Genomic DNA, 17305 nt, shown 5'->3' on the forward strand with positions numbered 1-17305 from the left:
GTTGAAGTACTAGATCACAAAAGTAGAAAACAAAATCACAATCTGCCATATTCAGAATAGATGACTTACCCAAAAGGTAGATTCACAAATTTCTGCCTCAGCTCTAAAGTACTACAAAATAAATCACATATAAATCTTGGAATTCAGAGAAACTTATTATCCTTGACTGTCTTTAGAGAATGTATCTCTCAATCTTCTTTCAATCAACCTCAATCAGTCTGAAGCCAGTGTATTGCATTATTATGGATCCCCACTTTATAGCGATAATGGGTCTCCCTCACATAAGGTAGTCTGGTAGTCTGACATTGTGCTTGTAAGATGTGAAGGGATCCAAAAAGCCCAAGGTGAGATTACCTTAGTGGAAGCAACAGTCCAGAATAAGAACAGTTCTTAATACTTTTTCTCGAAAAGTTCTACAGTGCCACTGAAGCAGAAAAGCTTCCTTTTTGCTGAGCTTAAATATGCTAAACTAGGCATGCTCTGAAGAAAAGCATCCATCACTGAAGTAAATCTAATTGTGCAGTATCTAAAAATCTTTGAGGGGCTAAGGGCATTCCTGAGCATTGTACATTTGTCATGATTCATATACTCCCTTAAAACACACATTTCAGAAAAATGGATTGGACTCAGAAATACACCTAGAAAGGGAAGAACCATAGTAGTATGAATTTGTCACAACAAAGGTTAATAGCACAGCCCTAAGGTATCCTCCCAACTACAATTTGTATTGATCTAGAAGATCCTAACATAGGTATTAAGAAATAAGAAGAGTCCATGCACTTAACCACAAGCATTTAAGATCAAATAGGTGGTGAAAACAAATTAACTATTCTGGATAAGGAAAAAAAAAGATGAAGAATCGGCTAGACTAGGCACACTATTACACATTTCTTCCTATTCTTTTGGGGATAAAGTCAACTATGGAATAGTGGAATACTTTGACAAAAGAACTAGGAGACTAATTCAGGGATATTACAGGCATCTATGCAATAGCTAAGAACATGATACAAACTCAGAAAATATGATGAGACACTGAAGAATGCAGTGACAGAAGATAGCAAGATGGATCAAATAACATCAAGGACATAGTGAAAGAATTGACAGAACAGCTGCAGTCATAGTGAGGTACATGGCACATAGGTGCTGTGGAACACTACATTCCCTGGACAGTTATTTCAGATAAAGAATCGCTGACTGCCCTGCTGAGAAAAACAGACTGTTCCAGAATGAAGCTGGGAACTGTTCATGGGAACATAACAAAGCATTGGAACAAGTAAATTCAACAGCGGAATTGGGGTGTTACGCACAAGCCAGTATCATTCAAACAGTGAAGTCCAAAAATGGGTTAGGAGCTGGGCTATTATAATACTACAACAGTAGTTGTAACAGGACAGAGACAGTTGCAACATAAGTTTCTCAGCTGAGAAGAAATTACTTATTGTTACGTATGCCTCAAAGAAATGTCAACAAATATATAAACAGTATGTGTCAAAATAAAACAGATTGCAGTCAGTTCCAGATGATACATAATTTTCTTGGAAAATTCTTTTAAGTTTATGCTGAGCATTACTTCAGTTGAAAAAAATTGAACTTAAAGTCATCTTCCTATTTCAGTTTGTAGAGAAGGGAATCAAAGAGGTCACCCTAGTCTTTTTTCTTCATCAAATATATGATTAACTCTGCCTACAGCATGCCTGTATGTAACTGCGTATTCCATCTGTATCTTAAATCAGCATGTTATCTAGTATGCTTCTTGTCCTGGACTAATTTTTTGCACTGTCCAAATCTCATTCACGAAGTATTACAGACTCTTAGAGAACTTCACAAGCTCTGAAAACTGAGTATCTATAACATCTTTTGGCATCCCTGGCATCTGCAGTTCCAAAGCCAAAGGCCTTGTGTCTAATTAGGCTTGGAAAGAATCATCTCCAGGGAACATACGGGGCCTAAAAAAAGCGTCACTACTTTTAACTACAGCTGAGTCTAGATCTTTCTAATACTAGAATTTTGAAAAATCTCATATCATTGGAATTTTTTGTTCCATACTTAAAGAGGCATTCCTCTTCTTATTTCATTACACACTTCTGTTGCCTATTTTTTCGTGTCAATAGTTTGCATAATGTATACACTTCTACTGCTCAAAGGGTTTTATGGTATATCAGAGAAAACAGTTTAGTCCCAATCAATAGTTAGCTGTATAAGTCATTGGTGACAGAGGAAACTTGCATTGATTTTTTTCTGGATTCACAAAACTAGCAAATAGAAATTTCAGGCCCCTACAAGTTTTAGGTTCAAAATTATTCTACCATTTGCTCCACTTAACTGAAACTAATTTCAAGACTTAGACTAATCCGGTTTTCCACAGCCCCTCCTCCCAGAACAGTGCCAGTACACCATGAAATTTTGAAGGCAATGCTGAGTCGTTAAAATAAGTAATCCGTCTGGACAATGAACAAGGTATTATGTACTGGTTTAAACAGCTTAAGTCCAAGTAGACTTTTTTCCCAGTGGTCATAATCCAAATCAGAACTTGAAACAGCAAGAAGCAAAGAACATTTGTCAGTAAATCTTCCTAAGAAAATTGCAGAAGTATTATTGAAGTAGCTGTACTGTTTTGCGTGGTGGCTGAGAAGAATTCCAAGTCAGAGCTAAAAACTAAGTTGAATAACTAATTTCAGGGCAAATAAGTCAGGGTACTTAAAAAATCAGGATATTTAACAAATGACACTAACTGCAGGAAAACTCCACCTAAAATGCTCTGGGCTCTGAAGGGTCCAATTTCTTTTCCAGGAGCAAGAGAAATAAACGAAAGCAAGAAAGCATGAGAGAGAACAGCACCATTTTGAGGCTGCTAGCTGAATGACACCCTGTGGACTAAAATCACCTTGTATGACTGAAAGTTTGCAGTGAGGCCCTTTCTCTCCACCAGGAGTTGTGTAATTACTGCAGCTGTACTCACTGAGTGGACTGTGGGGCTTTTAATCCTGAAAAGGGACTCCAGCCCTAAGGAACCATGTAGGTACACTTGCAAAGATAGCAGCTTACTTCTAATAACTAACTCCACACTCACACCTGTGAGATGAAGGTTGCTTTTAGGATTACTGCCTCATATGTGCTCTACTATAGCTAACATGTTAATCGAACTTTTTCAGTTATGCTGCATTCCAAACTTGGCAGCTCATCTGACTCTCTTCTTACCTCACTAGAGGTTTAGAGTTTCTAAATATAGAAGGCATAATATTATTTTAATTTATAGATGATCATTAGACAGTTCTTTATTTCCAGTAACATTCCAATGTACCAAAAGCTTCCTTTTTAGTGTTTCTAGAAAAAGTACTTGATCCCATACTACATTTGTACTCAGCACATGCATATGTAGAAATGCTCCTGCAAAACAAATTCTTAAAATAATGTTAATAAATGTTTTCAGAATGGGCTTTAGCTTAAATGAAACACATACTGGAGCTGCCACTCTGTGTTACCACTGGAAATTCTATTTACTTATACCTGTGTGAGAGAATAGACCAAAAAACAACACAAACAAATTCATTATTTGGAGATTTATTTGCAAGACAAGCAAGTTTCATGTTTTTGAATAAAGTAAGAAAATATTCTGACCAGTCATCACAAGGAATGGTCAGCAATTAAACAAACAGAAACAGGTGAAATCTCTGTGAAATTTGAATCTGATCAAGAAAGTTTTCTGAGTAAATATAGAGACAGGAAATAATATAAATATCTGAATATAAGCAAAAGATCTTAGAAACCAATTCACTGCTTGGTGGTAGTCTGTGAAGTTATCTCTGCACAAGAAAGATGTTCTCAGGCAGCTAGACTCCAGTAAGCATTCTGGTAGCAAAGCCCCATCGCTGCAATAGCTTGAGAAAAGTAAAAGAGAAGGAAGATCCACTAGGAAAGCCCACAATGAAGGGATGCATCACTGTTGTGACAAATGGGATACCACAGTACAAAATAAGAATCAACAACAAGCAGATTGTAAATTCTATGTCCACTAGGTTGCTTCAACTTAGCTTATTTGCTTCTTCCCCCCCTCCCCCGCCCCATTCATACTTCTGCATTTACACGTTTGTCAGATACAGCCATATCTTTTGGGCATGTTTTAGATAACGATTGCTGCAAGCAGTATTAACAAGGTGCAAGGGCAAGCTTTGTACAACCATACAATCTACCCCAAGTTGTCACTAAGTATGCACTAGAAATTCCTACCAGGAATAATTGCAAAAGCAGCACTCAACCTCCTTTTAAAACGCTAGTATTCATAATGCCCCTAAGAACAGTGCAGCACCTCAGTATTCTATTATTACAGAGTGTACTAAAACTAGCTTTCACAGACTGTGTAATAGATCCCATAAGGGAGAGACCCAAGTAAATAACAACTCTAAAACAAGAGCCTTTCTGACAAAACCTGTCAGATCTACCCTCAATGGAAAAATGCAGGGGAAAAAAGAAAACAAACTTCGGCGGCAAAGAATTTAACAAGGATAGTGCAAAGTTATTCTTCAAGACAGTAGTGGTAATCTTTATGCCATCTTCAGCATAATACCCAGTGGGTACAGGTCATCCAAAGAAAAAGTGCAAAAGTACGATGAACAGAAGCAGGACAAATTCCTAGGTATGTCCAAAAATAATTGAAAAGTGGGTATGTTAGGTAGATACAAAATACTGTTGGAGGAGAGTGTCTATGAGCAAGACAAGTATTATGTCATAAAAACTATGAAAATTAAGGCAGGTTTCTAGCAACTAACAAAATGTTCATAGTTGACAATCTTAGCACACATTGCAGAGATTCCCAGTAGTGGGATACACTGAATGAGCAAGAGAAAAAGGAATCAGGACAAGAGCTGCAAAAAGCAGGAGCAGGACATAGACAAATTTATAAAAGAAATGTCCAATTATTTGCTAAAAACAGTGTTTGAAAACCTTTGCTACAGGAAAATCTGACTGCATTTTAAGTTCTACATTAGGTATTTAATATATGCTAAGACACAAACTTGGTTCTGCCGTCTTCTCTGTACTTAGCAGAAGAGATGAAAAACTGTTTTACCCAACATGATGCAGATTACTCTGTTAAGTCTGCAGTCCTGGATACTTACAGTAGAATGGGTACAATGAGCTCAGCCAGTGAAAGCTATGTTTATGTGACACCAATACAAAAGTCCCTGTTGGAGCCCTTTCAATAAGCATGAATTACAGAAGCACTGAAACTGATATAATTTATACCATGAACTAAACCCACCACTTGTGTTTAGGCGAAAGAAAGAGAAGGAAACATTACTGTCCTTCCTTCCTTCCTGTCAGACATGTTGACTACTGTTCTCCTACATATGAGAGATCATCGTTTCTAGAGTGTGTATATTCAAAAAAAATAGACAAAAATATGAGTTACAATGTGCCAATAGCTGCTGCATTAGCGAAAAGAAAAAAAAAAAGGAAAATGAAAAGGTACTTACTGCAAAAACATCCAGATAATTAGAGGAAATGTTTCTAGATGCATCTGTATCTGTAAGTTCGTAGAACCAAAGTACTCCACAGAACGAAGCAACCTTTGGTATGAGTATCTTCTTCAGCATGGTAAAAACCAGTAGGATTTAGATATCTTTTAATATATATGTGTTTCTGTATTTCCCCAAAACAAGACACAGCCAATGCTAAGAAAATCCTTAGCAACGGGTCTTGAAATTTGTTACATCATCAGGAAGGGAGAATAAGATGGGTTTATGAAGCACTGTAGATTGTCAAAAGTATGGTTCTTTAGGCAATTAAAAAAAAAATCAAAAGGAGAACTGAAAAGATAGTGGTTGAAGACAGATTGATAAGAGAAATTTCCAGAAGAACATCATAAATATATATGATGTCATATTTAGAAACAGAATCATCAGAAAATCTATACAATGAGGCTACAGCAACAAAATCCCCAATTCTGAAATTTATTCTGCTTAATGAACATATTAAAGAACTACGAATTTGTAGAAAGCAGAAAAGGACAAAGATAACATCAAAGATAAACTGATGTGATCTGATCAGGCAATTCTAGTACAAGAAAACTATCCTTGACCTAAGTAACATAATATCCATTTGCTAAACAACAAAAACCAACCTAGACAGAACAGCATTGCTGTAGTAGGCAGTCTCTCATGTTTTCTTTATTCCCATGCGTGTTCTTGAAGCATCAATTCTCAAACTTCATAGCTTACATACCTACCATACATTAAATTGTAAGCGGCTTTACATGACGCACCCACCTTAGGATATGCAGATCAGGCACTCATGACCCTGATCTGTAATCAGCTTTATTGCAAGGATATCAGTGATCCAACAAAAACCCTGTTCTGAGTCCAAAGTTATCGCAAAGACTTCTTTGCTTATCGCATTTTGAGCTTAAGATTGTCAGCAGTATAGCAGCCTTCATGGGCAAGTATTGCAGCCAAAAAAGTGAAAGGAGACAGGCACTGACCTCTGTAAGAGGTTTGCTATTGATTTCAGTAAAACCAGGATTTTGCTTTTAGGGAAGGTATTTCCAGAGATGAGGCATACTCCTGGGGGTAGTGCTCTCTCACAGAAGGGGAAAGGTTATTTTGCAGATAGACTAATAGAATTTGATATCTGCTTTTTTTTGGACTAGCAAAATGACAGCCAAGCAATGATGTGTTTATTCTCGCTCATTACAAGAACAGAGACATGTTCAGTGAAGTAACATCGGTACAATAGCAAAAGCATATAAACTGACAGAAAACACACTTAGGCAGTGAGAATACCCTTCTTGAGATGGAATACTAAGAAGAAAACTATACCTTAAGGTGAAGAGTGATTCTGAAAAGATTTGTATGAACACCTGTTACACTTGTAAATTGGACTTGATGATCGAGAAGGTCCCTTTCAATTCTTTGTTTGAAGTGAGAACTGATTCAGTAAGAGATTCAAGGAATGTTGGGAGCAGTAATGTGGAATAATGGAAATGTGGGGAAGAACCTAGGTTTTGTAAAGTAACCTGTAATTATGTGAACTTGCATGTTAGGTTCAGTCATTACATGATGCAAATTACACAGGGCAGACCCTGGAATTACAGAGCCAGAGATATTCTGGAGACATAACTTTAATGTAAATTATTACTATAATTAAGACAAACATATCAATGTTAAATACACGTAAACTATTAATAAAAGCAGGGGTGGGTTTTTTTATTTATAGGCCATTAATTTCTCATCCAAAATGAAACAAAAACACAGCTAAAGTAACCAATTCATCTGCATTTATGCAAACTTTGATTCTTCATGATATGTAGGTCTCATTTTCAACAATATCCAGTCTTTCAAAATGGGTCTGTGGATGCTATTACCCAAGAAAAACAAACAAACAAACATCCAGAGTGCTGAAGGGATAAAAAAGCATTGCCATTCTTCATTTTAAGAGTGGCTTTGTGATGTTTGACTGAAGCTGCAAATAGTGGCTGTTAATGAGGAAAATTTACATAAAGAAGTGCTTTCCTTTCAATAGCTCTAACGTTAAATTGTCCATACTCTAACTGTATTGGGTTAAGAATACTCTTTCACCACTGAAAATGAAATCACTTTTTTTTAAATCTAACACAGACAGCGAAAGGAATGTGTCCGTAAAAAACCAAGACTACAGAGTAGAAAACTGCTCATTGCTCAGTCTGCAAAACAGGAACATAAAATGAAATCCATAGCTACTACCCAGGTGGGAAAGAGCATTCATGATTCTTCCCCAAAACACTCACAAAGGCAGGTATCTGCTGAAATTTCTCTAGGGTGTGAATGGATAGCAGTTTTCAAGGCTGATCCCTGTACTCATGCCCATTCATCAGTTTGGCCAATGGCTACAGAGTGGGCCACCTTGTCTGGCTAAATAATGTCATACTGACTGTTGCACTATAACCACAGGGGGCTAACACTGGCGCGCAGCTGCAATGGCCAACTAACAACAGCCACATTCCTAACTGACCTCACATGATACCAAGCACCAAGGGGCAGGGTACCTCTGTTTGGTAGCCTCTCCCCAAAGACCAGTTAGTTTTGCACCCCAAAAGCAAACTCAAGGCAATACAATTTAAAGCGATCTTATATTTCAGCATTGCGTGTAGGATCACATGTACACATCATGTAGAATTGGGCTTCTGTAGGCCTACATATAATTACATATACTGCCCAATTTACAGAACAAAGATAGCTAAATAGTCTGTTTAAGGGTGTAGACAGGAAAACAAAATATAATTGACCTGAAACTGTCCATAGAAGTTTCCAGCTGCTTAGTATTATGTTTGAATAGAGAATTCAAGTGCTTGGTCACACACAGCAGGGTTTGAAGTCAGCTGCCTGTTTTTTTCTTTTTCCCCCCTAAGAGAGCAGGGGACCTTAGGAGTTAGGGGAGATTAGATAGTCTAAGTAATGAATTAAAGGACTTTCTTAGAATTCTAGCAATGGAAAGATGAGGCGTCCCCCATGATAAAAAAAACCTGAGCCTCCTCCCCCAACCCAGACAACCTAATTCAAGTCCTCAACTCAAGTATAGGACTCTGAGACAATCAAGAGCTGCATTTTTATGATCATCAATAAGTTAACAACTATCCTTCAAAAAAAACATATCTAACTATGACCTGGTACTATATTAGATCATATGTAAAATGAAAAGAATGATCTGAAAGTCTTTTACTTCTAATGCAAGGTGTTTCTTCAAGGAAGAGGTATAAGTTTGCCTTCTCTTTATGGATAACGAACTTCATTAAAAAAAAAGAAGTATAGGACAAAGTTTTGTACACTTACTGGTGTGCACCACAACACTATTTAGAAGCTACAGAAGTCACTATTTGAAAGCTGTAAACAGACTCACTGATTATACCTTAGTTTCTGCTCTACTTGAAAAAGAAAATATTAAGAAGTTTGCAGCATAGTTATCAACTGAATTCAAGGGTATTGGTATCTTTTATCCATTCTTATCAGACCTTTATTCTGTCATGTAAAGTAGTAACCTGGGTTATCCCACTGAACTGTAATACTGCCCATCTTTGTCACTTTAGGAGGGCTAGATTTTGAAAGAACACTTCTTCAGTAGCAACATTTGTATTATAGTCCCAAGCATTACTTAACTACACATTTAATTGTTTGTTAAATAAGCAAATGTAAAAATGTTAACAAATCATGTTATGTTAACTTATCTTCCAGAAACAGATGTTGCTAATTGCTTCTCAGGAAAATGTGGAATTTGAGGCAGCTCACAGATGCGAGTAGAAGAAAAACTGCCAACAGCAAGGGTGGCAAGGTTCTCATTGAGGTTGCAAAATTAAACTGTGATGCATAGCATTAAATTGACACTGCAACATTTTTATTGCTCTAGGAAAGCAAGCCTCACTGTACAAAATAGACATTGTCACATCAGCACTGGATGCCTATTGTCAGTAGCATTTCCTGTCACTAAACTAGACTTGCTGATGATGTCTCATGCCAGAAAGACATGAAATATCTATGTAACGATATGACAGAAAAGGAGATATTGTAAAAAGAAATAGAAGAGAGGTAAGGATAGAAACAGAATAGAAATTGCTAATGAAAAGAAAAAAAACCAAAAAAACTTAATGGGAAGAGGGAGAACCCCTCAAAAAATAACCTAAAAGAGTCAGCAAACACTATAGCATCTCAGTACCACTGTCCACTGGCAGTAGCAAACTAGAAAAAGTAGCTCCTCTAAAAACTTTAGAATGCAGAATCTTGCAGAAAGAAAAAAAATAGATGAGTTTGACAGACATACTAGCAAGAATAGAGTATTAACTATTTGAAATACTCACCTTTACCTTTGGTCACTGTCACCACAGTGCCATTTAAACAGGTTTCTGAAGTAAACCTTTGATTCAGTAAATTATTCAATCAAAACCATTCTGAAGAACAGCTTTATTTAAACCGTATTTTTATGTGAGTTTTGTTCAACAATTGGCAAAATTCAGGGTCTCCACTAGGTACTTTCCCTTCTCCCAAACAGCTTACCATTTTTAATATTGGAAGTTATTCATATCTGAAATAAACGTTCATTGTCATCAACATCTCATTTTTCAGCAGAACCCTGAATTCGTGCTGCAACTTGATCTTCTACAAGTTCTCCCCCTTGAGTCAAATATTTGTCAGACTACCCATTTTCTGTCGAGGCACAAAAAGAAGTCCAAGGATCACCTGTGACAAAAACAATGATTCCATTAGTCCAAATTCACAACAGGAGTGTCATTTATTATATAAAGTAATCTTTAATAGAGCATTTAACATTATCATTTTAAAATTAAAACACAAAACATCATCAAGAACAATCATATTCTGAAAAGACTGATGAGATCTCCAATCTCATCAAAAGCTAGTTCCATTCTTATATTTAAAATTTATATTCTAGAAAATGCACTCTTCAACTAGATTCTTACGCTGCTCAAACCAACACCCAGGGCCAGTTTGAAAAGCCTCCAAAATAAAATTCCTACTGATAGATCCCATCCCCCAATTCTGCAATGGCTGTACTATTTAACAAATATTGGATTAAAAAAAAAAAAAGTAGCTGTGTTCTTTAGTTCTTCCACAAGTGACTTCACTGATCTTACAGATCTTGTCAAGGATTACTCTTGAGTTCATTATTCTTTTGAGCACTCACAGAGCTGTCTTTACAGAATGGTTTGGACCTAATGCAGCTGAGGCAGATCTAGCATATGAACATTGGGGTTTTTTTCCCCTTTTTCATTGCCATCTCATTTGGAAAAGTAGTTAACACACATACTTAACTTTAAGCACGTGTCCAGTCCTAGTGAAGCTATTAATAGCTGTTACCTTGCTGCTCTAGGGCCTTGGGGCCTCAGCAACATCAGACTTCTTCTCTGGCTTCTTCACTAGTCACAAAAGGAGTTTTAGCAACAAAGTTTTTGGGCCAAGGACATGGGGAAACTTACAAAAAGTACAAAAACCTAAAATCACCTGGCACAGAACAGATATGGGCAAGAAGGGAGTGAATGCAGCTTTCTGCCCTGATACAGTAGGTGCTGGTTACCAGCTTGGCACCAGTCCCTGTGTTATCCCAACTTGTGTCAGGCATTGGCAGGCAGGATGGGCACAGAAGAGTGAGGGTGGGACTGCTGGGGCTCTTCTCTTGCCTGCTGGAGGCTCCCTTCCAACACGGGAATCTGTTGGAGGGCCAGTCAGTGCTCCTTTGCAGCTCAGCACATAAGGCACCCAGGAAAAAGCAACCCACCAGGCTGAGAGAAGTTTCAAAAGGAAGAGAAAAAAGAAAGAGGTGTAACAGCACTCAGAAGAGCTTTCTTCATTGACCTTAAGAATGGTCTAGTCCTGCAATCACTGAGCACCCAAATTCCCCTGTCACCAAAATGATAGGTACATGTTAACTGACATTTTAATGTAACATGTGGTAAACTAATCTCCATAGTCAAAGACTTACAACTGCTCCCTCACCTTGTTCTTGATGCATTGTTTTCATTGGTGTGGGTAACAACAAAGGCATAAGGATACTAGCAATCACTGAATTTCTGTGTTTTACTACATACATCACTTTAAACAATCTCTTCAGTTTTCTGCGATGCTGATGCAATGTTGATAGTTTCAAGTAAACACTCCACTTGTTGCAAAGAGCACTAGTAGTTCTTTAATCCACCTTCCCTAAGGCTAGTTATTTCATCTTTTCCAGGTGGAACTTTTGTTGAATGACCTTATTTCTGATCCATGAATATTAGTGATGGAAAAGAAGACACATTAAGATGATTTACACCAAAATTTTTAAAATGAACTGTTCTTATTAGTTTTAAAATTAATCAAAGAAAGCAGATCAGTTTAAAGTTCAAGATGGATGAATATGCTATCAAGATATACACAATAAAAGATATAGACAATAAAATCCTTATGCCTTGAATGTTCCCTTGAACTTTGTTCTAATGTTAAAATATCACAGGCATCATAAACCAAATTCAGTCTTCCTGTAGGCCAGCATTAAATTGCAGCTGTTCCCACCAGAACTGAATTGGTGTCAGGTGCCTGTTAGATTACAAAGTCACCATAAAAAAAAAAAAGACCAGAACTATGAAACTTATTACAAGTCAAGTACATTAAATAAAAGAGGATCCTACCAGTTGCATCATCAGCTTCTGTGTCTAGAAGAGCATCTACTGAAGCCATGCTTGTGACTATGAAGGAGTCTGTAGTATCAGACACTCCTCGCTTGCTGAGATAAACTTCTTTGAGATACTGACTTCTCTGCTTTGATCAGTGTCTTTTACTAACCTTCTGACTGTCAGGAAGGTTACACCACTTGTTGAGAAGGTTTTTCCTAGGCCTTCCTACTATTTCCCAATGCACTTTTTTAATTGCAAGTCCACAGGTTCAATTTGTAGTTATCTTCTGAAAAAAATATTTATATAATAGAGAGTGGGGCAGAGATGCAAGATGTTTTCCCCACCAAATCCACCTTTTTGGTGGTGTTAAAAATATTCCTTATTTCTGCTAGTCCTCTCTTGTAAAGGAGGAAGAAAATCTTCAGTGAGTTATATTTTCTTCAGGAGGTATCTTCTGTTCCTCCCTGACCTTTTTCCAGTGGAATTTTCATCCTGTGTCCTTTTTCCTCAATAAATGTGCCAGCAAAAGACTTATTAACGTAGGTTGTTGTAAAATCAGAAATTTCTTATTACAGCTCTGTGAAAAGTTGTAACTGTCTTTATAATTCGCAAGTTACAAATTAGTTGTATGTATAAATCAGATTATTTTCAATGTAATCTCTTCCTTAATAATCTGATTTAGTGTAAACAACACTTAGGAAACTCTTCTTCATATACACAAATATTAGGCCAGAGTTTTCTAAATACTTATGCTTCATCATGAAGTTACTCACCTGAGTAACCCCTCCTTAATTCAATGCCAAGTTTAATAGTGGTGCTCATATAAGTAAAGTTATGCCCAAACACAGGTTTTTGCAGGATTAGTCAAAAACACTTCCCACACCTTTTCAAGCTCATTAATTATGTTTTCCAAAGCTTCCTTTTATCCATGTACTAAAAAAACAACCACACCTTTGAAGAAAAAAAGACTTTAAAACTTTAAAAACTTGCTACTATTTTTTCCTACAACAGGCTATAAACTATTCCCGGTCTTGTACCAAGTACTTACTTGTTTTAATTAATCCTTAATTTCAGAGGGTAAACCAGTTATTAGTTCATGTTACAGTCTACAATAATTTATGTTCAGAACACCCTGCTCTCCTAGCTGTAGGAGGTAACTGTTGCCAGTTTGCTGCAGTTCTTAACAGCCACTATGACAGTAAAGGCAAGAATGAGAAATGCAGTAAGAATGAGCACGTGAGCACGTGTTGGGATTCAAGAGTCATTATGTGAGACCTACAGAAGAGAATATGCGCACACAGAGTCCAGTGATTCAGTTATGTTTTCAGAAAACAAGCATCGCATTTATTTCAGACTTATTACCAGACATATCTATATTGCAAACTCCCCACAGAAGTGCTGAAGTACATGTTGAGTAATTGAGGGGGAAGAGAATATCAGCCTTTCCCCTGGAGTAACCCCAGTAACGTGCCTATCTCAACCTGTTCTCCCTCCATTTAAAAAATCTCCCAGGGAACCAAGGTAGTCAAGTGTTGACTTGGACTTCTGGAAGCTGATTCTCTTCTCAAATACATAGTATTGCAGTGTGTAACCCTGCCAGCTCCAGTGAACGAAATTTCTATCAATGAAAGCAAGAGGAGAAAATAGCTTTCAGAATTTACATCAGTGACACATACAGGGAGGAAAAAAAAAAAACACCACACACAAAATCTGTCTTCGTTTTGATTCTGTGTGTTGGCATTCCACCGTGGCCAAATAAAACTGAAACATACAATCCATTTGAACTACCTGACTTAACCTTAGAAAATTAAGCATGCCACTGTTTGCTGAAGTCCAGTATAACCTACCTTTATTAGACTAGCTTATAGCAAAGCCCAGGCTCAAGTTCCCCCCCAGATGAACCACTAGCTAATTAACTTATTTGAGCTATAATAACGAACCTAACAGGCAGTTGTAGGAAAAAAAACCAGCACTGTGTCTCAGTTGTCATGGAATGAAATTCTGCTTTCATTAACAATGCAGCTCTCTTCACATGCTCCCAGATTTTTTTCAATGAAAGATGCACAGGGTTTTGAGTGCACAGACTTAGTACATGTGCGCAGCAGCTGGTCTGACACGATAAAGCAGAATGAATCTGAAGAAGTTCCAGCCTGTCTGACCAATAATCCATGAATTAAGAGGGATTTACTCAGACACTCACAGAATCTATCCTGTCAAAATCAGAGATTTTTTAAGAATGTGCTAGATCTGTTTTCTGTCAGATGTTTCCCATTCCCCAAAGACCTAGATAGCAAGTAGGAGGTGGACAAAAAAAAATAAAATTACTATCTTGTGGTGGTCGTTTTGTTGTTGTTCTGTTTGTTTTTTCTTTCCCTGAAACCTGCAATGTCTATAACTTGGTATTTACTTGATTTGAAGCTCCAACCATAGTATTCGTTGCTGGAGGCATTTCTGTAACTCAAAGAAAATCAATCAGAATAGCATCCAGCATGCACAGACACACACTGTATGCTGCAGCAGCATCCCCAGCACCATGTCTAAATTTCATTCTTAAGTAAGGCTTACTTGTCGGTTTTGCTAGGTGGGAACTGTCGAGAGCTAAAAATAGCACCACGATTTGGTGGCGGGTGCTAAAAATACTCTTACCCGCTCCATCACCGACTCGGTACGAAAAACGAAGCGCTTGGCACCTGTCACAGCCTGTAACCGCTCGCAGGGACGAACGCGAAGAGCGCCCAGCCCTGGAGTTCCACACCCGGGCAAAGTTTTACCGGCAGAAGAGGCCGCGGCGCTGCGCCCCGCAGCCGCGGCCCCCCAGCCCAGGCGGCCCCCCCCGGGCCCTCCCGCCGCCCCTTACCCGCGTTCCGCAGCTTCTTGTTGCGGTATACGGAGAGGATGACCAAGAGGTTGCCCAGCAAGTCCACCACGATGGTGAAGATGAGGATGGCGGCCAAGGTGGAGGTCACCCAGGGCGGGCGGCGCGGGGTGCCCTCGGCCGGCGGGTCCCGCGGGAGAACGGTGCTGTTCAACTCGCTCTCGTTCACTCGCATCCTGCCGCTGCTGCAGCCAGCACTTCCCAGGGCAGAGCCAGGTGCCGGAGTAGCGGGCGGGCCCGCCAGCGTCGCCTCCCGTGGGGGCAGCTCGGGGCGGGGGTCCCGGCCGCAGCCGCCCTCTGCCGCGGGGCTGCCCACCCTAAGGCGGAGCGCGGCTGGCGGGAGCGGGCGCTCCTCCCATGGCTACCGCTCCGGCTCGGAAGTTTCCCCGAAGTGTGCATGTGCCGCGGCGGGACACTTTTATAGCCTCCCCCGCGCCGCCCGCCCCGCCCGCCGCCGCCACCGCTGCCGCCAGGTGACACGGAGCCGCCCCCGCGCCGGCACGTGCGCGGCCGGCGGTTCCAGCTGCCGCGCGGCGGCGGCGGCGCAGCGCCACAGCGCCCCCCCGCGGCGCCCGCCCGGCCCGGCGGCGCCATTCCCGCCCGCGCGCCGCTTCCCCCATTCATGCGCCCGGCCGCCCATTCACGGCGGAGGCGGGAGAGGTTTCCACGGGTGTTGCTGTCTGCGGTTGTGTGGTTTGCGGCGTTCGGGGCTATTTTTAGCTTTCCTGGTTAACGCCGTCTCTTAATTAGGCGCGCGCTGAGCTCGCCTCTCCTCCTCCCCCGTCTTTATTTAACATCGCACTCGCACAGCAACGTGAGCGCGGCGAGAAACCCCCCAGCCGGTCGATGCTGCTATAAAAAGCTCCTGGCGGAGCCGCTCTTGCTGGGGGGCGGGCGTCTGAGGACCCGCGTCCCGGGAGCGCCACGTGCCGCCGCTGCACAGGGGTGGCGGGGGGAGACACAGGCCCCGGCAGCGCCCCCCTTCCTCCTCCGCCCCCTCGGCAGCGCGGGCGAGCCACAAACCGCAGCGGCTGAGTCTGGTGGGTCTGGCTCCGCCGCTCCCCAAAAGCACCGCGGAGGGAACGGGGAGCCATCGCCACAGCCGTGAGGAGGCACCGGCTGAGTGAATGGGGTACCCCCCCTCACCCTCTCGTACGTGTTCCGGTAAAAAAAAAAAAAAAGTACTTTATTCTGACTGTGATAACGGCCTTGAATCTTCTTGCTTGAATGGCATAAAGCAGTTTAAAATATCTGAGCAAACTGGGCGTATGAACTACACTCTCATTCAGGAAAACCAGCTGCGAGCGCGAGTGGCCATTCACACTGTACTCTGCTAAGCACAGGGCTGTGAGCGGCGCTGGCGGCCACGAGTGACCCCCGCGGACCGCGATTCCGCCCCAACTTGGGGCACTGTGGCCTGGGGGTACCCGAAACCTCGGGGGCGGGGGGGAGTCCGCAGCGGCAGAGCGGGGCTCCTCCTCGGGCGGTGCAGGCGCAGGGGGCGGCTCTGCGCGGGAGGCGCTCCAGCCGGTGCCACCAAGTGACACCGCAAGCCCCGCTCAACCGCCCGGGGGTTACAGTGTAATCCTTGTAATGGCAGTCCAGGGTGGTGAATAATTAAAGCCATCGTTAGGAGCGGTTAAAAACCGTTATGGCCCACGGTGGTTCCACCGGCCGCGTTACGTAACGATGGCGGGTGTGACAAGAAAACCGGCGCCGCGTCCGGCCCTTGCTGCGGGGCCTCGGCGAAAGCGGCTGCTCGTACCCCGAGGCGCTTCCGACGGCCGCGCTTTCCCCCCAGGACTGAACCCCCTCTTCGGGCCCGCCTGGGGCTGCTGGTCGCCGCCGCCTCTAGCGCTGCCGCGGAGAGGCGCGGAGAGGCAGGGCGGCGGTGCGCCCCCCGGCCAGCCCCGCAGCCCCAGCCCGCACGGTTGGGCAGGACTGGGCTGTAAAGGCGGTGGGTGTCGGGGAAACCCCGAGTTGCCGATGCACCCAGAGTTTTCTTGCACCACCGCGGGCGGCAGAGCACGGAGCACAGCGGCTCAGCCTCCCGCTGGTGCATTTTTTTCTGGAGGGGGGCGTTGATTGATTTGACTTAGAAAATACTCAGTATTCCAGCAGCGCATTTCCCTTCCCCCCCCACCAATAAACAGCAGACCTGGGGAGATACGTCGGCACTAAAAAGCAGTCCCTCCAACTGCTTCCCTAAGGAGAGCAAAGCCCATCCCTGAAGATGGAGAGCAGCAGCCCACACACGAGGAGAGCTTGCAGTAGGGCTGCAGCCCCTGGGAAGAGGGGAGTGGTGG

The 17305-nt window shown here is 41.7% G+C and overlaps 1 protein-coding gene across 1 annotated transcript in view; it reads right to left on the minus strand.

Moving 5' to 3' along the window:
• The window catches only part of MTNR1A (melatonin receptor 1A), a 54561-nt gene extending 39200 nt beyond the window's left edge, over positions 1 to 15361 (minus strand). The window contains exon 1 of the mRNA XM_065634076.1: positions 14982 to 15361. Coding sequence (XP_065490148.1) covers positions 14982 to 15174 — 193 coding nt within the window. The 5' untranslated portion in view covers positions 15175 to 15361. The remainder of the gene's footprint in view (positions 1 to 14981) is intronic.
• Between the last annotated feature and the right edge of the window lie 1944 nt (positions 15362 to 17305).

This window comes from Caloenas nicobarica, chromosome 4, assembly GCF_036013445.1.
Source record: "Caloenas nicobarica isolate bCalNic1 chromosome 4, bCalNic1.hap1, whole genome shotgun sequence".
In the NCBI taxonomy this organism is placed as follows: Eukaryota; Metazoa; Chordata; class Aves; order Columbiformes; family Columbidae; genus Caloenas; species Caloenas nicobarica.